Raw genomic sequence first — 22,178 nt, forward strand, 5'->3', positions numbered from 1 at the left:
ACCAAGAATCTCCAAGACTCTCTCATATGTTAAAGCAAAGGCAAAATCCCTTACAGTAAACAGGAACTATGACCACAGGGTCTAAGCTAGGGTGAGGGTGGTGAGGAAAACAGATCCTCTGTGCCAAAAGATGGAGTAGAAGCAATCACAGAATCATGCTAGAAATGCAGTGCTATTGAGGGGTGAACATACGTAACTCCTGTGCTGCCCTGTCCATTTGGAGGAAAGAGAGAGTGACTCCTGCCACTCTTCATCCTTCTCAGGAAAATGTCCCATTCCAAGAAGATACTAGATATGAGTAAACATGAAGACCTGATCCTGTCTTATCTCTAGTGGAAACTAGCCACTCTATCTATTTGGTGGAGGAACATGGCGAGGGAGCACAGAGGCACCTGGGAAATGCTCAGATCATAGCTCTACTTTTTCCTACATTGTTTTCTCTATTTTTAACAGAGAGAAAGTCAACCTAGATACAACTTTAAGTGAACACAGTGCACACGAGCTGCTAACATTGCTTACCATTTAGATCCTCCCTTCCCCACATGTCATCTCCTTGAGTGTATTTTTGGCAGGCAAATTAGAACACCTGGATTTGCAAATCATAGCAACTTTTGATCCTTTTGTATTTTAAAGATGGAAATAGGATGAGATAAATGATTCTGTGCTGTGGATATGGAGGCAGATATTTGACTCATCCTCTTGAAAGAAAAGGAAAAAAAGTATTGGAACACCCAGAAATCTTTCCGGAAGCCCTGAGCCATGAACCCAGAAGTGTAAAGAGATACAGATGAGGGAAAAACAGTCTAAATAGGTGAAAGTGCAGAAAATGAGAGAGTGCTGGGATGTTTCAGAAAGCTGAGATTTAAAAGAGAACACTAACAAACAGGAATTTATGCACCTCAAAAAAAAATCTATCAACAAAAGGGTATTCAGAAAAGGATTCCTGCCCTTACTCATGAAAAGGAGATCCTGGAAAAGTAATGAGATCCCTAGTTAGTCTCTGGTTCAGCACCCCGATATATTCAAAACCATCTGCAAGACCTGGAAGGCAAGAGGCCAAACAGATTGAAAATAGTTAAGAAAAGAAAAGAAGAAGAGAGAGAAATGATGTAATTTCTTCTCAGCACTGAAATATTGCCATATTCTTCAAAGCATTTTCTCACAGTCACCAAAATGAATCCCACCTCCACTTGGAAATCAAATCAGCTAACACTGACTCATATCCTACTCGTCCTTTCTTATTCTTGATTAGTATGAATTGAAGTCTTGATGCAGGAAGAAGTGACATACACAACTCCCCCAAACTCCAAGCTTGCAGTATTTGTCAGGAGGACGTGGTGAAGGAAACCATCTTTGAAGAAATTTAAATAAATGAAATTCACTGATTTTATATATTTTATTGGTCAATAATAACCAGTGCAGTTTTTCAAATTACTGTTGGAAGTGTAACCATCTTATTGATATTCAATAAACTGGAGAAAACAGCTCACTTGAAGATGTTCCTTTTATCAGTAACAATGCTGTTTAATTAACACATTTAACATGCTATTCATAGACAAGAATGGACTGGTTCCTTCCACAGCCTGTTACTTGAAGCTTTTAGTTTTGTCACATCTTTATGTTCAGTTTACTTCCATCACCATGAAGTGGTATTAACTTTAGAGAAATTCTCAGGAGACAACCTGGGAATGACAAGTGGTCCCAAAGATTAATAAAGTGACAGGGTATCTGTGAAGATTGCATTGGCAGACTTGAGACCAAGACATTCTGCTTCTTCCATGGATTAACAACAAAGCTCTCTTGAAAGGCCTGAAATAAATGTGTTGATGAAGTTCTCATGCATTTTTCTTTCACCAACAGACTCCTCCTTCAAATTTTGAAGACTAAGAGGTCACCCAGTGCATAATTACGGACTTTGGTGTCACAAGTGACATGTAGAAAATTACAGTGGGGCTTATCAGAGGTATCTGTGCTTCTGTGTATTCCCATGAGGAACCGGTCGGTCCTTACAGCAATGCCAGAGCTGCATGTTGACGCACTCTGTTAATACCACACTTCTGTATGCATGCCTGATAACAAGGTACAAGTGTGAAGTAAATCATTAGACCATTCAACAAATGAGAAAATGAATGGGGAAAAATGGTACTTACATAGCAAACATCCTAGGACTGCGTACACAAAGGGCTCATAGCTAATCTTGTTAGCAACCTTGCACACCTTTTATAATCTATAAAACAAAATTACCCACAGCAATAATGAATGTCCATTGCCAGATACCCTCAAAAAACCTGCATAAAATTAAACGCAGAATTTGTACTAGAATTTCAGACACTTTACACAATGAAACCATTCTCTGATAGAAATTCATGAAATTATGCACGGAAGATGCAAAATTAGCTTGTCACTTATCCTAGCCAGCGCTCTAGAGGAAATGTGAGTGATCGTAGCAATTAATTTTCTAGTTTCCTCCTAAGATTTAGAAGACCAGGTTCAACTCCCAATTTTACTTGAAGGAATTTAACTCATTAACTGGGAGGCTATTCTAACCAGCAGACCGTGAGGTAGTTTGAGATCAGGTTCTTTCAAACTTTTTATTATTTCACTTAGTATTAACATTGATGGAAATCCATATTTTCCATGTCTAAGTGCGTCTCCTAATCATCGGACTAGAGATACTAGTGTCCCACTTGCTACCTCTCTCTCTGGCGCCGTTGGTTCAAATGACCACTTGGCTCAAGTGGCCCTTGAGCCACTGCCGTCCTTTCTGAACAAAAGAACAAACTATTTGGTAACAAGAAATACTTAGGTGTAATTTTCTTCTCTTGTTTGGTAAGTATTATAATAAAATTTAATTGAAATTTTGCCAAACACGAAGAGACTGAATGCTAGCCCATGTTCAGTTCTTGAGGGAATGTTTGTACAGAATATAACTGGAGAGGAAGTAACTCATCCTCCGACATCCTATGGTGACTAAGGTGTCACTGAAAGAAAATACCAAACCCCTCTAAAGAGACAGGAAAAAGATCCTGGCTATGATCAGCCTTGATAGCTATTCTAAACCCTGAGGTCTGGATAAGGTGGAGACAGTTCTGAGGATTTAGCTCTTATTTTTAGATCAACAGAATACTTCAGGTTGAATGAAACTCATTGTCTGCTTTGGGTTTGGTTGGCGTAAAGGAGAAAAAAAAAAAAAACAAACTGCTTTGGTTTTAATCACATTTTTTATTTTACATTTTGTTTTGTCAGTTGAACCTAAAAATCAGTTCTTCACACAGTCTTAACCACAATCTTTTTTTTAAATTTAGAGAAAAGCTATTTAATCAGAAGAGAAATATTATGACTGTGTTTCTTCATAAATAAAGTGAAGCACTCAGGAAATACAGGGGAGTCCAAATAATATTCATATACTCTGGATCCATATATCAAGGCATACGATATGCAACATGCATGGTATTTTTGTTATATAGCATGTAACAGATATATGTGTAGCCTACTCTTACGTCTACTTACAAAGCTATATGTATGGTTTTTGAGGATCAGCCATGGATTGCTATATTCCAGCTTCTGATCAGTGTAAGAGTGGATAGAGACAAAGGCTGCTCCAGCCCCTTTCAAAAGGCACTCTGAGGTGCTGAGCTTTGGTGAGAAGGCATCTCAGCTGCTCAGAAAAAGTGCTTACCATCTTTCTAAGTTGTGCAGACAAGAAATGTCATTATTTTGTCATGTTAAATCCTGAAAAATTTCCAGAGAACCCTGGTCCGTAGTTTCAATCTCCACTAATGAGATTCACCTTTTCTAATTAAATGGTATTGCTTATTTTCCACTCGCTTTGAGTTGTCCATTGCACTAGAGAATGCTGAAGTAACTTCTTTTTAAGGGATTTCCATTTTGTTTGGGGTTTTTTGTTTGGTTGGTTTTTTGTTTGTTTTATCCATTCAATAACATCTTAGGACAGTTTTATTTTTCAATCTCTCTGACAAAATTACATTCAGGCTGTGTTAAAGCAAAACTTCTGTGGATCTCATACTGGAATATTGTTTGATATGAACTGCACGTATCAATAACAGAAATGATGAATTAATTGATCTTATGTTCTTTAACAATGGGCATATGACAGAAAATTATAATCACAAATTGAACTATACTAAAAAAAAGAGATATAACCATATTATTGACCATTAAGAGAAGGTAGAGAATGGTTCAGGTTGTATCTTATTGCACAAGTTAATAAGTAGAGGTAAAGGGAGCAGGAAGGAGAATATGGCTTCATATCTGCCCTCTGCACAGGCATGTCCGACTGGTTTTTCAGAGTGTAGTTTTAATTTCATTTATATTAGTCTCACTTTAAAGGAACACCACTATACGCAGCTCTCTGCAAGTGCATTAATAGAAAATCTTTTTATATTAGAAGACCTTGGGTATATTTTATAGTATAATGCTAAAGTAAAGAGCAACAGTTACAAAAGGACCAGCACATCAAACACTTAGTAGGAGAAGTAGGTTGCTTTTAAACAAGTACCACAGCTAGCATTATAAGGTACTTTACTACTTACAGGCTGGCGTTGAGCAGTCCCTTGTGTTGTGATACAGTCTATGGAAGTGCTTGCTACACTCTGATGAAAATGTGACTGGCCCTGTTTCAAAGTAAGCAGACGTTAACCACGTGCTTTCAATGTCACTGCTTTGCAGACATAAGTTAAATTTTTGGGGGCTAAAATTACATTTAGTCTTTTACTACACCTTAAGCAATTATGATGCAACACAAGTATAACAATATTACTGAAATAATAGAAAGAAATACTATTGTTACATTCTTATGTTCATGACCTGAATAACAGAAAAATGTCCCTTGGAAATGATGGACTGGCTTAGCCTTGAAATTCCAGTAATTCCAAATTAACAGTAAAATTTCTTACTTGATGAAAAATAGAATGCTGCAACTACAACAGCATTTAGTTTGCTCAGTAATCTTCAGCAGTCTAATTTAGAAGGAATAATGTAGATGGAATGTGGATATTATTTCTAAAGATAAACAAAAGCAACATTTTAAGCAAATATGAGTTTCTAAGCCCTGGAAAGACTAAGTAGTTTCATGTACTAATGCTCCTAATTTGCACATAGATGGTTTATGAAGTTCTTAATATACAATGTGGGCGTTGAGGAAAAAAAATGACAGCTGAATAACATCTAGGAACCTGATCTCCTGTTAAAGTGGTCTTAGCAAGAAAGGGTGCAGACATGCAGAGGACAGCATGTGTTTCAACATTTGGGTGAGGTAAATCCCTGTGTGCCCAGGGTGTAGTGTGCTGTGTCTTTGTTCTTCCAGCCTGTGCTCCCTTCTCTGGATATACAGTGTCAACCGCCCACACTAATATTTGATAAGAATATGTAGCTAGTGGTCTCCAAAACATGTCTCAAAGGTAATGGGGTTGCCAAAGAACCCTTCCATAATTGTTGATGGCCCCAGGAAGGTATTACTGATGGCATCCAAGTTGAAAAGTAAAGAAAAAATGTAATATTTGTATCATGTAACCTGCTTAGCAATACTTCCATTGACAGCTGGGGACAAATTTCCTTTGATTTGGACAGAAAACACTGGCAGAAATTGACACTAACTGAACAAGACTAAAATTAACTTGCATCCTCTAAATTGAGCACAAATAGGAACCCTGAATAAGAATAGCTTGTTTCAAGCAATGCTACAAAAGGATCCATACGAAGCACACTGTGTTGACTAACATTCCTGTCAGAGGAAGACAGCAAGCATTTCAGGGCAAAAATTATTTATTTCACAACTTGAAGGGTTGTTTATCAGCCTGGTAAACATACCAAGCCAATTTTCTCTGGATAGTAGAGCCACACTACCAAAAGCTTGAGAGAAGATTCTTCTCCATGACAGTGAACGCACTTGAACGTTAGATATATGTTACAGCAATATGTGGATTTCATGAGATTTTTCAGCCACAAATAAGCTTTTCAACAAACTGACAAAGCAGCCTTTGCAACTTCAACCTGGAAGATTGTTGCCATTTTTTATCAGAGTGAGTAATTAGGCTCAAGAGAAAGTACATAATTTGAAATTATCGAAGATATACGGAGATAACATCAGCTTTTGTCACTAAATAAATTCCATGACCCTTCAGTTAATATATGGTTTTCTAGCACTCTTCCTTGCCATCAGAAAGAGGCTGTTAATTTTATTTGTGCCTTACAGAGCACTCTGTCAGCTGGCTTTTCAAGCTGAATTGATAGATAGCTTTATGACTCACAAGATTATTTATGATTTTTCCTATAGTTGAGGACTGTTGCATATGGTTCTTATTTGGCTTTAAAATGGTCTACTATTCTTGGCATACTAGAAGTGTACAATAATTTTCTTAACCCTGAAACTGTAAAGATAATGGACTGTAAAGATCATGTTGATTTCCCTTTCTCTTCCCTTTTTCCCAACTTCATTAGTTTAGGATGTTTAACTCTTGAACTGGTAAGGACTATATCAGAACAGTTTGCTTAACTGAGGATGACAGAAAAAGGATTATGATTTGAACGGAAAAACAAAGTGAGGCTGTATTTTAATAAAACGCCTGCAGATTACAGGACCTAACAAAGCTGTGGAAAAAGAGAAAAACAGGCAGAAAAAACCATCACTGAAGATCTTAAGAGCATAATTTAAAAAAAAAAAAAAAACAACGATGTAGGAAGAAATTCTGAGCCAACAAAGAAATAAACTTCAAGAATTTTGGAATGAACTTGCTTTCCTTATTCATTCCAGCTAATGTTAGTGAAATAATTTCAGCAATTTTGATGACAACTACTCATGCAGAAAAGGACTATTAATTTAATGAATGGCTCCAGAAACAGGCCTTCAAGTATTTTTTACTCTGTTTCTTTTCTATGATTTAGTATTCCTAAAATACCTTCTGTAAAACTAATGGTTGTTTTCCACTGTTGTTTTTCAGTAATGAAACTTGTTCTGTATTCATTATTTAGCTTCCCCAGAGTCTTATGTTGAACTTTTTATGGTAGTTGAGCAGTTTTCAAAGTTTAAAATGAAAAGGAAATGGATTAAGTATTAATATAAGCCAATCTTTCCTGTCTGTCCTCCCCAGGAGAGGAATTTTCAGTATTCCTGTGCTACATAGGATAGCATAGTTGGAATCTATATGTTCTTTTTATTTCTTTCTCATATGAACTGAAAATGGTAAGGTCCATAATTACTCTTGTTTACTGTGAGTGAAGGGCCAGCTGGGTGTGGCACGTTTCCTGTAGATGCTGTTAAGCTGCAGTTAGCAGTTGGCAGAAAGATCCTTAAAGTTGTGCTTATCCTAAAGGTTTGAGGACATCTCCCCCATGCAAAAGAGATGAAAAATTCCTTACTTTTTTGCAAAGGACAGTCTGAAATTTCCAGCAAAGACGAAATGCATAATTATTTCCAATTCTCTTTTTCATGCTCCAACCGCCAATTATTTCTCTACTTTTTAGTTTCACTAATCCCAATAACATTGAAAATCACCAACAGATTTTCAGTGTCATACTCCGAGACCTTCACTTTTCTGAATTACAGAACACTTGGAACTGGAGAGTAAAGAACCAGTGCAAGCATCTTACTGTTGGCAACTCTTTTTGCATATATTCAGAGGGTACAATTTTTTTCCCAGGAGTTACAAGACGGAGTCCCAAAGGTAAGTGCATTATACAGCTCCACTCAGTATTCAAGTAAGTACTTGACTGTAATCATAATAAACTTTCATATTTGAAATAGCAAATTATTTTTTTGTCTCATTTACACTGATGTAATCCTTCCTTGTTCTATTTGTTTCCCTTTTTAAAATAAGCATCCACATGTATACATCATATGACAGAAGACAAAAAGTGTTTCCCTGATATAGTGAAAACTTACATGGCCACATAGATCTGTTTCTGAAAGGTATATGCACTCCAATGAGAAGTTTTAAAATTAGAGAATTTGAAAATAAATATGGCAAGCAAAAATAGGATGATAAAAATGAAACAATAAATTTTAAATAACGTTTTAACTTACCATGTTTTGAAAGATATTTTAGGCTAGATTATTCAAAAAGAGAATCAAACCTCATCATAATTAGGGTTCTTTAAAAATTTCTAGACTTAAAATACACAAATTTAACTTCACAAATGTTAAACTTGCTGCAGAACCTCAAAAAAGCTAATGGTGTGACTCTTGTGGCTACTTAGAATATGCATATACAGGAAAATTAAGAGCAGGCAGCTTCCTTACCTGTAAAATGTTTTATGAACTTGTCTTTTAGACTGGAATCCCTTGGAAAAATTTCTGAGAAAAGAAGAGAAGAAAAAAAATGTATCTATGTAGTATAGGAATTACAGTAAAAGCCCTGAAAGCATAATATGCCAAGATGTCTGCTGTAAGGACACCAAATAGCTTCCCAAATTAACTATGACATTAATTTTCATAGTTGTGTGTGTGTGCATGTGCACGTGCATGTGTGTGTATGCAAACATTGTGAAATGTTTCAGGTAATTCACAGATGAATACCAAATGCTCATCCTACAACACACGCTACCAGATTTTCTGACAATCATTTCTGCACATCTTAGATCTGAGTTGGGCTGTAATTTTAGAATGACCATAAATAATATAAATATGTTATCATGTTATGACAAGTATTTGAGTACCTGAACAAACTATGTAAAATACCTAGACAAATACAAACCAAATACCATATTTTGGGTTTTGAAAAAACAGGCACCTGAAGAGACATGATCCTACAGATTACCTAAGATAGATATGGGTCATGCATATTTTCATTGCCCTATTAGTCAAAAAATAGTACTCGTCTCCTGTGAAAACTGCTGTGAATTTTAAAATATTCCCTTTTCCTATATGGTATTTTTTCCAAAAAATACAAAAGAAAGTAGAAGTCTCAGAACAGCCAAAGGAATCAGGCAGAACAGAAATTGGAGCTAACATGAAAACTATGCTGGTTTTTTGTTGCAACGGGATGCTGCCTCTGGCTTACAGAAGAAAGTTTTGATGCAAGTAAATGTTCTCAGAACTAGTACATTTCCCCTCAGTTTCATAAATTTTCCAATGGAAAACTGTATTAAAAAATTCTTGGGTAACTGCATTTATTACTGAAGACAGTAACTGTATGTAACAGCTGCCTGTTATGTTAAATTCAAAAGAAATACCTTTCTTAGCACTAATAAAAGGAACATGATTAATTCTCAGCATTAGGACCTGCAGATAAACATATTTATTCACTAAAAATATTTCCTTACAATTTATGTAATTTTAAATCTTTGCTTTCTCCTACATTTTTTTTCAATCCCCAGTCTGAACTAACATTTAGCTCAGAAGAAAGCAAGTTTCCTTTCATACTATAGGAAGATGTTGGTTATCTGCCAAAATAAATTCTTACCACTGGCTTTAGGCAGCTTCTCAGAGGTCACATGAGTGTATTTTTAGGTTGGGATTTTAAGCTAAAATGCCCAAGTCTTACTACAACTCAGCAAGATTAGGGGACCTAATTTACTTAAAATTCCTCAAAAATCTCAGTTTTAACTGACATAAACTTAATTTGTTTCCTTATTGCAAATGAAATATCACCCCTTCTACATTAAACTTAGAATTTTACCAGCATGAAATGTCAGGTAGTTTAACATTACACAGAATGAAGCATATGAAAACCCAAACCAGCGAAACAATCTGGGTGAGTTTTGAATGGGATGCCTCAAGTGGACCAGTACTGACAAATAACCAAAGCCTGGTGAAGGTTGGGAACAGGCCATTCTCGCTCTGACAAAGAACATTTAGACCCAAGTCCTTTTGAAGTCTAGTATTTGCTATGGGAACAGTAACCACCTTTTGCAGCATAAAATTCTTTAGGAAAATTCCGTAATACAGTATACTGCCAAAGCCCCACCCCTCAATGCACAGAAGATAAAACAGGATAAAGGATTTGATGCTCAGGCAAGGAGCTAGGCACTGCAAGCGTAAAATTGCAGCTGTAGCTGTGTCGGTAAACCTGAGAAGGAGCACTGCAGGGTCTGCTTCCCACGAGTAACCTACATTGGTCCAAGGTTCACACCAGCCCTGCTGTGCCTGTCCCAAGAGGGAAAACTAGGTCAGTTGTGTGCTGGAAATCTGCTGAATGATATTGACTGCGTGCTTGCTCCCTCCCCTGCTGCGGCTGCCATCCCTCGGGGCAGCAGTCAGCTTTTCAACATGTGCCCACGTTTCAGCTTTCTTCAAGTGCTCCTTTTCTTAATAGTACAGTACATTTGCTTGGTAAAACACAATCAGTGAGCCCCCAGCCCTCCACAAAGACAACCTAGGCTCATTTGTATAAAAATCACGGGCGGCACAGGTTACTGGAACACTTCTGTCTGCTGGCTCTAACGGCAGGGGCAACTCCGCCTCAACTAGGAATTGCCCGACACAAACACAGTCATTTTCTTCCATCTTCCAGCAGCACGGCCAAGCCCTCCTATCTGTAGACAACTGTGAGGCTCAAAGGACTTAGTATTTCGATCAAACTGATGAACATCTTTTTTGAATAGAATATGTATCACTGACTCCCGACCGCATCACACTGCAGCCAGAAGCAGGATCCCAAGTCCATGCAGGATGCTTTTATAAGGCAGTGAAAAATCACCATGACAAAACCTTTACGCTAGCTTTTCCTGGCTTCTAACAAGCTCTTAGTTGCTCCAGCCATATTTCACATGGCATCTATCACCTATTAAGACAGAGAGCTTAGAATCCATTCTCACAATGTATGCTCACATCCTCACAATGCAAGTGAAATTCCTTTGATATATTAATTTCACAAAGGAAAAGCAGAAGCATGAACATAATAAGATAGATTGGCAAAGCATTAATAAAATCAAAACACTTGAAAGTCACACTGGGCAAAAATACAAAAGACACAGGAAAATGAAAGAATAAAATACTTTAAGTGTGAAACCCACATGAACAGGAAATATTGAGTGAAGAGAGTTTATTCAATCCATTCTTGCCTCAAGACCATGTTGCACAATCTAGTAAAATACAGCCAGTATATATCCCATGGGATATAGTAACTGTTTTTAATCAGCTGGGAGAATGTTCGAACTGCGGCATTCTTGTGCCCGGGCTTACAAAACCTGCACTGCTCACCAGAGACAGTACATCTGAGTCATAAGGCACTTGTGTTATTGACCCTAGCTTCAACCCGGGTATAGTCTCAGTTTATAATCATAAATAATCTTAATTCAAGGATTTCCTTCTTATTTACCTTAGGACCTCTATGTGTGTCCTTAGATAATTACTCATCTGGGGCAAAATGCTGCCCATCCTACGCCCCTTCCACAGACAGCAATGGCCATGGACAACTATTAAATGGTGCTAGGACAGATCTGCTACTGGATCTGTTGTCTAAAATACTAAGAATATTTATGGCAAAAATCTAGGGACAAGACAAATTTAGAGGGTTTTCCAGCTCTGCTTCACAGACAGAACGGTTAAGTTTATACTGCAAATTTGGTTCTAAACCATCCATTCTGTTAATTTCCTCAAGTTGTGACACCTCACAGATCTTGTGGCTTCAAGTAAAAGATCACTGGATCTGCTTGACTTTTATCCCATGCTGGGATAAATGGGATGATGGGGAGAGCTACCAAGGTCTGAGCTAAGAAGCAGTGAGCAACAGCTGCTCCAGCTCCCCACTCTTTCATTTTGTTGTAAACTTTCCAAAGTTGATTTAAATCACTGTTGTTAAGCTAATTCTGTAGAAAATTATTCTGTGCACTTTTCAGTTGTTATTCAGCACCTGGTAGCTGACATGAATGTTTAATTTTTCACTAATTTGGACACGATCACAGAGAGGTAGAAGACTAAATAAGCCACAGGCCTGGGCTCAGGCATATGCTTAACCTGCAATATAAGACATAGTTTCTTCACCTTGGATCAGGATTTCACCATTCTGTGCCTTCCATCTCTCTGTGTTTTGTCTGTTCAGACTGCAAAGCTGTGACAGCAGGTGCTGATTTTTACCCTGTGTTTGCCCTGTCTTCAGCAGCATGTCACCATAATCATGCCTGGAAAACTCATGTCCTGCTGTAGTATAACTAACAAGAAGAGCTGTGCTCGCAGCACTGAAATAAGCCAAATCCACATAACAGTTTGTTGGCTTGAGGCGTGAAAACTCCACATCCTCAGGTGATATCACCTTGGCAGAAAAAAATCAAGATCTCAATTTCTTTATGCTCCCAACGGGCAGCCTTTGCTTATTTTTAGCTTATTCAGAGAAGCAGTGTAAATCAGAAAGCAAAATTACTCTAGATCTTGGCCTGGTCCGGGTCTACACCAGGGGGATCTACAACATCTCACAGCAGGCCGTACTGTAGGCAAGCACAGCAAATGTGAAACAGCAGAGCTCAGGCTCTGCTTCATTGGCCAAGTCCCTTAATCTTTCTAAGCAAGAAAAAAAAGGCTTCATCAAGAAGCATAATCTTCTCTTTTTGTAAGAATATTTGTGCACCTAAAAAAAAAAACAATAAAATCCAAAGCAATTTTTCCTCAATTACTGAAAAAAAATAAGAAAAAACCTAACTCTTAAGCTATTCATGGAAAACTTCTCCAGGGCAGGTAAATGTTTCAGGAAAGTGTAAGTATATCCAACAGAATGTAAAACCAGAAATGACGTCAGTTATCACCACACCGCTGTCTGCCACCTAAATGATATTCGTTAGGTTTACATGCAGGTGCTAAAGCGCTTGCCACAACACGCTTCACTTACAGTATTTAAAGCTTGCCATCTTTAGCCAGGTTTAATAATTATCTGTCCAGAATATCCATTGTTAATTCAGAATATCCACTGTTATTTTGTACAACATTCCTTGAAATGATATGTCACATGATGGAAAAACAGGCTTTTCTCATTTTTATGACCTTCCGCACTTCAAGAAGTTACTTAACAGAGCTAAGCAGTTCAAATGATTATAACCTCACAGAAATTTTTTTACAATATAATACATAGTCCAAGATATAGTCAATAGCAATGGTAATACATCTTATTATATCATGTAATGGTTACATGACCGTGATCTGGTTTATATTCATTCTGGTAAAGCCATTTTGAGTTAATGTAATTGTCTGTTATTCAGAAAGGGCAATGCTTTAGAATTACACTTCTTTCTTTGCTTTTTATTCTTCTTTCCCAGTGATATTTTCTTTTACTTTATAATCCTTTTCAAGCCAAATTTATTTTAATACAAAGCAATACATTTCAGACGATCTTGCATTACCAAACTTACAATCAATTTTTCCTAGCCTAATATAGATTAATCTAGATTTTGCACAGCTGTAACCCATACAATCTTATGAAAAACTTAATTCCTGCATATTTTGTTTAAAGTTATTTTATAACTATGGCATTTAGAAAAAAAAAAGTTTTATTCTGTATTTTCTTCTTTCTGTCTGTAAAATGGCAGAAGAAAACCATCAGCAGTGTGATGCAGCTGACTCTTCTATTATAAATGCAGATGCAGGCTTCTAAAAATGTTGTTTTGGCACAAAAATAGCATGTGATTTTTTTTGGTTTTTAAAGATCATTTCATGTTATGAACCTGCTTACAACACAGTATGTGTTAATAAAGTTTTAATTACAAGTGACATTTAGAAGGACAAGACTCTCCAAAGCTTCAACTTAAACAAAGGCTGTATTTGTTCATTGTAAAGGAATAAATCTTGCAGTGGTTGAAATATCATGCTTCTACAAGTATTGGAACAGTCAGCTAAACTGCCTCAAGTACATGTTAAACTAGACAAGCCCCATCTATTTGGATGGAGCTTTTCTTTCCTAGAATCTCCCCACCGTGCCTAAAGATGGCAACCCATGTCTACTATGACAACACTACAAGGTGAAACACCAGTAGTAGTAGGTTTCCATACATTCAGCAATGTCAAGATGGATTTAGTTTATGGAAAAATAAAACGTATGATGATAAAAGTGACAGTAAAATCTTTCAAATGTAAATTCATAAAGACATTGATAAAGAGTCAGAAGAACTTAAGCAACAGAGATGAAAATAGACAGGAAGAAGAGAAAAATACCTAAGTAAAGCGACATACTAGAAACATGAGTGAATGGAATGACATTACAATGCCAGGATGAAAGTATCCTCAGCACGATTGTCTTAAAAACACATGAGATCTTTACAAAAGCAGTGCTTAAAAAAAAACCAAAAAAAACACAGAAAAGATGTTCAGAGACCTTAATGACCCAAACTATCCTTCTGTATGCCTTAATTTATGTATGCAATGACTTCTACAAATGTTAGGAAGAGATATACAGCCTCAGTTAAAAAAAAAAAAAAAATCAAGTTTTGCTCAAAAATCAAACAAGTTCTGCTCAAAATCAACAACTAAAATAGAAAACAGTGCAAAGATAAGGCATCCTAGTGGAGAAAAAAATGTTAACACTCATTTTGATAAGAGCCCATGGCTGGACAAAATTCTTAGCTGCAAAACTGAGGATTTCCAGCAGCTTTGGCTATGCTGAAAATGCTGGGGTTTTATGCTGCTATTCGATTGCTACCAGAATGGTATCACTTCTTGTTCTGCAAACAATAGCCATATTAATATAGACTGAAATATTTCTCTGGATCGTCATGTGGTGTCTGATACAGGACAGAAACAGAGTATGTAGTTCTTTGTTGAAAATGTATGACATCTGTATTCCCTACTCGGGGACCACCAATTGATTCTGGGGTCTGTCCAAGGGTGCTCGAAATCTTTAGGACAAATTTGCGGTTGTGTTACAACTCAGTTCACAGACTGATATATTTAATGCATTTTCTATTGCAGTTTCCCATAGGGAGGCAAGAAAAAACATTGCTTTGTGCAACAGAGAGCAACTCCTTCCATCATTAACAGTCATAAATCATTAAACATTTTCTATTATTTGTGTTAGAAATAACTGCCATATGAGAAAATATCTACTTAAATGATGTAATTTAATTCTCCTAGCCTTCTCATCTGTGGTTTCTACCACATAAACTGTATTTCTGCTTTTGTTTTGTTCTTTTTCTTCCAGTTTTCCGTAATTAAAAGCTTTACAATAATTTCTAATTGTCTTAGTAATTTGTTTGCTTATACACAAACACACACCCCGCTTTCCCCCAGTAGAACTGCAATTCATTCCTTTAGACAAGGGAAAATATCTATTTCTGTGCGCAGTATTCCGAGATGTCACTGTGTAACTACTTCCGTTAAGTAACACACACAGTTCCCACTTACTGAATACTTTTATTTTGAGACTTTGATGCATACATACTAAGTTCCACGGGGCATAGATGGAAAATGAGTCAATGCTCCAGACAGATGCACTCCTTTCTGTACGTAATACCACTGTTTGAAATTCAAAACTTATCAGATTCTTCCAAGTGCCGTGTAATAAAGATTACAATAAATCAGTACCATTTTTTGCATTTTCTATCACTGTCTGCTCTAGCAGGTCAAAAAATATCTGGTATCTTAGTATTTTCTGGAAGAAAAAAACTCAAATAAACCCCCAAATCAACACTGCTTGGATTCACAGAGATGGGAGCGTCTGCTCAAGAGAAAATCCTGAATTAATCTACAACTGCATACCACTGCCATCTACTGAATGTAGAATATGTTGAATGTACTCATGCATACCTCTCTGCTCTGAGAGCAGAGTTTACTAGGCTTCACATTTACTCCATCTAAGTCCTAAAATGCTAGTTTTGCTCCCATCCCATGTCAAATGCTTCCATGCTTATTTACTTGTCCAGGTTTGAAATGGTGCTTCTAAGGATACTTAAACTAGTGACTGAATGTTTACTTCCCCTGATACTCATTCCAGTAATATTTTTCTGATGTGAGCATGGCAAATAATACTCCTTTTAAATGCTGAGTAATTGCTATATCCTCAAATTCTCCCAACTTTAGTTATGAATATAGTATCTGGTGTTACATATATAAAATTAAAAGTCTTTATTCTGTAACATTCATCAGGAACTTGAGCAATAAAGTTGGCTGTGACATCAGTCAGTTTAGAAGTACAATGTTATGACCCCAAACAGAAAGCTTAATAGAGTCTGCTTTCATTACAGCTGATGAAGTTTACCATGTCAGTCACCACTGGGAAGGGCACTACATTAAAAAAAATCAGTGTAGTTCTTAAATGTGCTAAAGAAGGGCATAAAAGGAAGCACCAGCTTCTAAAATCTCAGTCTGGCTTTTAGCCACAATTTCTATTTTTTTCCTCTCTTCCCTCTGCCAATCTGTCACATGCACTGCCAACCATTCATTCTTATCCGAGTCTCTACTCACCTGTCATATCTCTTACTCACCCTTGCAAGCCTTATCTACATCAGTTGCTCCCTTGAACCCAGGGAGATTAATATTTGCAGGGCCTTCGCAAGGGAGTAACTGCAATCTATTTGGTTCTACAAAAATTGCAGTACTGCAAATACTGAACATTTTAAAAAATACACAAAGTATTGTACGAAGGGATCCCTTAAACTGACGATAAAAACAGATAAGGACACCTTCTACAAACCATAGTAAAGTGAGAAAATGAACACATTAAAAAACATAAACAGCAAAAGCATACTGCTTTCCTAATTCAGAATGCCTTGGTATTCTGTATAGTCTGTAGAACGATATGTTTGTATGTCCTCATACCATGTTTCATGGATTGACATCTGTGCACTACTACAGTTTGGTGTAGATTTGAAGTATTTCAAATTTCTAGGTTTTCTCCCTTTGTTTGGAATGGAGTATTTTAAATTTTACATTTTTTTTAAGATTTCTAAAAATAGTGTTGAAATAGTTTGAAGTGCTGCCTTTTATAGTGACCAGGGTCAAATTCCACTCTGATGGCTGCATAGTCCCCCTCACTCATCAACACCCCATTAACATAATTGCAAGGGAATTATGGAAGGGGTTTTGGACTCAAATATTTTTCAGCTGTATTGTTATTACAGAGACCTTCAGGTGGGTACCAAGAAAACAGATGACTGACTTTAGACACTTGATTTCAGTTGGATGTATAGCCTTTATTTGAGCAATGGGGCAGTAAACTTTAGCAACACTTTGTTATAAATAGCATGGAAGATTCTGTACATACTATAATATACTATAAATAGTCACTCAAAAAAGCAAGGCTAAGTTGACTTGGAACTTTCTTCAAGAAGAAAGGGATATTTATTTATCTCTGCCAACTGATAAATGGGCAAGACAAGTCTTACATTAGCTAGGCACATTCCAGTTCTTCACAAAGATTATGAACAAGATTCTAGGACGTGTTGCCTAAAATAGCAGATGGCTGGATTTAATAAATCCAACGGATTCCAGTCATAAGATTCCAAGTGTGAAATACTAGCTTTAATTCTACAAATAGCTATCTCATTTATGTTCTATGTGCTATTATCCCCATTAGGTCATTGCCTATGAGCACCTAAGAGGGAGGAATTTCTCCTGGAATTCCTACTTCTCCCACCCCCATGGAGTCCTTTTGATTACATGCTAAGTATTACATAAAGACTATGCAAATTTGTAAATACATGATGATAAGCCATGCAAAACACGCTTTTACCCTGAGAAGAAATACATTCATTTGCTATAGAGTTTTATTGCTAACTCCCTCATTCTTCATTTACTGCAAATCATTAAATGGAGTTAGTTTCTGAATTAATTCAATTTATTTATTACAACAACACAAAGGAGTACATGGGATTAGAAATCAAATGTCTCAAGCTCCTTGCCACATTTCTAGCACAGGGTAAATCCATATGTACCATCCTACTGATCCAGCTAGTTTTTATGAAAAGAATGGTCATTATCTAACTCCTTTTTGGGTGTTTCAGATTGTAAAACACTGCTGTAATTAAACTGTGGTGTACATCATTAGACAGATAACTTTAAAAACAGCTCACTTTTTTCAAGTTTCTCTTTCCAAAACACCACAAGCACAATTGTGATGCTGTCTCAGAAGGCGTTATATGCTCATTTGTATGAGAAACGGCACCCCATACTCCATTCTACAAAGGAAAAAAGCAGAGTGCCCAGGTCAAAGCTCCTGTGCTATTAGTACAGCTAGTATCACAGTACTCTTGCCAACACAGTCCCTCCCAAGCATAATCTGTGGGAGACTGCCTTCTTTCATGCCTGAAGGGAGGTGAAGTCACACAAAGTCCTCTGAGACAAACTTTTGTCTCTAGGTTTTTTGGGGCTTCAGGTGAAACCAGTCCTTCAACAGACACTTTCAGAAAATCAAAACAGTATGAGAAAAAAACCCAAATACATACATTTCACTTGAGTTTACTCTTTTTCATTTTATTATGCTGCTACTTGGGAAGGATACAGAAATTCTTTCCTTTGTAACCTAACTTTTGAACTTGAACTTACAGGACCATCTTTGAGACACCACAACTGCTCATGTTGTCTCAGTTTCCCACTCCCTGCGATCCACATTACCGTACTATATAAAAGTGAATGCACCTGTGACAGTACAAGGGAGAAGGCTGGAAAACACATGCAGAAGTAAGAGAAGAAAAGTAGGAGAAACAGGCATGGAAGCATTTGGTGTTCATCTTCTATCACTTGGAGCACCTACACAGGATGCAAGGCACAGGAGAAGGACACCTACTTATCATTCCTACCTTCACCCATACCTGGGTCAATTCTTCAGAAGCTATGGAGGAAAATTATTTTTAACAAAGTCCCTCCAGTAGTCTTAGCAGCAGAAAAGGTTGACTTGTAGTCACGGGAGGGTGATAAAGACCTGTTCACATCCATGGAAAGGACCCAGCCAGCTGCTGCCCCTACTCTTGCCCAGCCATTGCACTTTGCCTTCTCCCCTCCCTGTGCTCCCCTTGGCCTCCTTGCCTTGGCTGGTCTCTGCCAAGCTGCAAGTGGGAACAGGGAGTGACAGGAATAGTTAGCAGCAATCGTTGCTATGAAGACAGCTAACGGCATGAACAGTAATTCTAGGGAGGCCTTCCTATCTCAGCAGAGCAATGACTATTTACAGCCTGAAAGGGGTTGCCAGCCTCCAGTTCAACACTCTCTTAAGGGCAGTCTCTAGAGTTGGCTCCTCCAAGCCTGGGCACTGAACTGTGGGAAGGACATAACCTGAGGCTGGAGGGAGCTAACTAACTCAAGCTACAGAAAAAGTATTTAATCACATCTGAAGTGACAGGATAGGTGGACAGGGGATGGGGAGGATAGTTTTACCTGCTGTGAACTGTTCAGGGTTTTCAACGCTGGTAATATTATGTTCCCCCTCACCATCCAAGTTTGATTATTCTTTGCTTAACTCATTTGTGAAGGGAAATTAATTGCTCACTAAGTGCTCAGACACTGTACTTTAATTTGTCAGAAAAAGAAATCACACCTTGTTGCTAGTTAAAAGACTGCAGTAATGGTATTATTATCATCATGAGCTTGGAGAGGCTGGACCTTGGTTGGCCAGGGGACGCAGGTGCTTGCCACCCTCTGATGCCCTCTGCGGTGTGAATGCAGAAACCAGCACCTAAAAATCTCCCTATCTAAATCAGAATATTTCCCACAGCATCTTCAGAGTATGACCAGAAATATGATACTAGTAATTTCTTTGTGCTTCGTGCATTTATGATGTCATCAGTTACACGCTGTACCAACAGTCATTCATCATCCAGCCAGAATTTGTGGAAATACACATCAGTCTGTAAATTGGCTGTAGATCTTTCCAAACACTTTTTTTTTCTGTCACCTATCTACCAGTATTTCACTTTGTCAGTAGAACTATGTCAAGCTTCTTAGCCAGGTAATGGAAATGTACTTTCAATAGCACATGTGAAGCCTTCTCCCAAAACCTTTTGCTTCTTCCTGAATGTAAGATTGTCAGTCAGCTGCAGGTAATTTAATTTTGGTTATAACTAAACAATCCTTTCAAGTTTTCAGCTGCTACTCTCTTTCTTCTGATAGTTTCCTCACTCCTGCAAAGCCTTCATGATTAAACATGGAGTTTTTTTATTTAATAGAGAATTTTACAATGCTAAAGGAAACATGCAATAGTGTAACGATAAGAGAAAGAATATTTTATTTCCTTTTATTCATAAAGGTAACAAACATCTCCTATATGTTCATTAAGGAAGAAAAATATAAATTTTTGCTATAAAGTTATAAAGCTTTCATAACAACAGTTTCTCAAGGGGATATTTATAAGCTAATATCTTTGAGTTGGGACATAGGTCTAATTCTGAGATTGTCACAGCTGTAATCTGAGACTGCATTAAAAGGAGGAAAATATATGTACGCCTCAATGGATCTCGTTGAAATTTTCTGAACAATTTCCAATTTCCATGGTTAGAGTCACAGAAGCCATTGTTTGAATGTCAAATTTTGAAATAAGAACCAACAGCAGCTAAGGAAATACATTCTGCTTAAGAATCTTAGCTTATGTCTACAGTAATAAAACACAAAGCAGTTGTGTGCTAGCAGCTCTCTGGATTCCCAACTGGTACAAGAAATGATTCTAGGAGCTGTCGTATTCTCAAATAACACAGTTTTGAAGGCTCAAAGACACTGGAAGGAGACAATGGCCTGATTCTGTTCTCAATAGAAGCAAAACCAGGTCCTCAGTCTGTGTGTAATTCACATGATCTACTTAGCTAAACAATTAAGTCACAGCTCTGACATCTGATATTTATTTTAAGTTCTTTGAGCCAGATTCTCTTCTCTGAGCCAACCCTTTTTTCTATTGTGGTGGCACAAAGGCTATAACAACCGTGGATTTTCCCAGCTGGAGATTCTCCCAGCATGAATAAGGCTTTACCTGTCTGGCAAAACCAGCTTTCATGTTATTTCCTCCGCCTTTGCACGCTCTGAACCTTCGCCATCTTCTTATGAGAAAGAGTAAGAGGCCTGGCTACAACCCTCACTACCATGCTTCAAATATTCTTAGCCTGCATACTTGCCTCTTCAAATTAAAGCTATCCAGTTAATTTTAAATAATCCAGAGGCTATTGTAACTAAAGTGAAAACATAGACTGCTATGATGTTCGTTCTGCGGTATTTCAGAAGACACACAACTGAGGATCTGTCCGAGGCGCATTACCAAGGAGACATCTCAAAAGCTCTGAACCCTTAAACTATAGGTCTCTTCTATCTGTGAGGCCATGCTTAAGAATTTAATCATATTGCAAGGTCATCCTTAAAGACCCTCAATCCAAGAAAGCCAACTTTTTAAACCCCCCTCTCCACCCCAAGAGAGAAGAGGCTGTGTTAAAGGGTACTCTGAAGTCAGGTTCAACTGAAAAAAATCACACAGTTTGATTAGAGTGTCTGTTGACTGTTGCCTGAATGAGGAACCTTTTGGTTAATGGCTGCTCCTTTTACATTATTTTAGGCAATGTACCCAATGAAAAGATCTTTAAATGAGACTAGTTTAATGTGGATGAAAAAATCAGGATGCAGTTTATTGATGCTCTTACTTGAGTTTATTTTAGGCAATATCCTAGTGTGGAAGTGATCTGCTGGGAAATGTGAATCCTCACAGAGGGACTGCCCCATAAGTATGCTGTGGGAAGCAGTGGAACAATGCTAAGCCACTGTGAAGATAGTACCAATTACTCAAACTTCATCCACCTCTTTGAATATGTTTACATTGTCAAGGAATTAGTCAAGGATCTGACTCCAGTCTCAAGATGAGATGCACTCACATCCTAATCCCTTCTGCCTATGCTCATGTTTCATTACCTAAAATCTGGAGCTCTCTGGAAAAGAAAGCTCAAGTATATGCTGATACATAGTGTAGGCCCAAGATCTTATCCAGCAGCATGCAGTGGCCTGAGTGTCACAAACAGATATTTTCACATTACAGTGTAGACTCTGCCTTGGAGAGCTGAAGACACATTGAGTTCAGTAGCAAATGAAAGCAAGAAGCAAGCAGATCCACCAAATAGAAAAAAAGCAGGGCAGTAAGTAAGGAAAGTGTGTCTAGTCTAAGGAGAAACTAAACTTCTACTTGGGCATCGCATTTCTTTCATTGTATCCCCTTTAGATACAATACAGTTGTGCCCCACATCTGGGCAGAATTCTATTCTAAGGCGTGAACTTCAATGAACTCTTACAACGTTCACTAAATAGGTACCTACCACATTCAACTTCCAGACATGCACTGGGA

General features: G+C 37.5%; 1 protein-coding gene across 1 annotated transcript in view; it reads right to left on the minus strand.

Moving 5' to 3' along the window:
* Positions 1–2,162: 2,162 nt before the first annotated feature.
* Positions 2,163–22,178, minus strand: part of ALKAL1 (ALK and LTK ligand 1) — a 32,277-nt gene continuing 12,261 nt past the window's right edge. The window contains exons 2-4 of the mRNA XM_075728234.1: positions 8,258–8,311; positions 4,554–4,634; positions 2,163–2,227 (exon numbers count right to left, since the gene is read on the minus strand). Coding sequence (XP_075584349.1) covers positions 2,163–2,227; positions 4,554–4,634; positions 8,258–8,311 — 200 coding nt within the window. The remainder of the gene's footprint in view (positions 2,228–4,553; positions 4,635–8,257; positions 8,312–22,178) is intronic.

Source organism: Pelecanus crispus, chromosome 2, assembly GCF_030463565.1.
Source record: "Pelecanus crispus isolate bPelCri1 chromosome 2, bPelCri1.pri, whole genome shotgun sequence".
Taxonomy (NCBI): domain Eukaryota; kingdom Metazoa; phylum Chordata; class Aves; order Pelecaniformes; family Pelecanidae; genus Pelecanus; species Pelecanus crispus.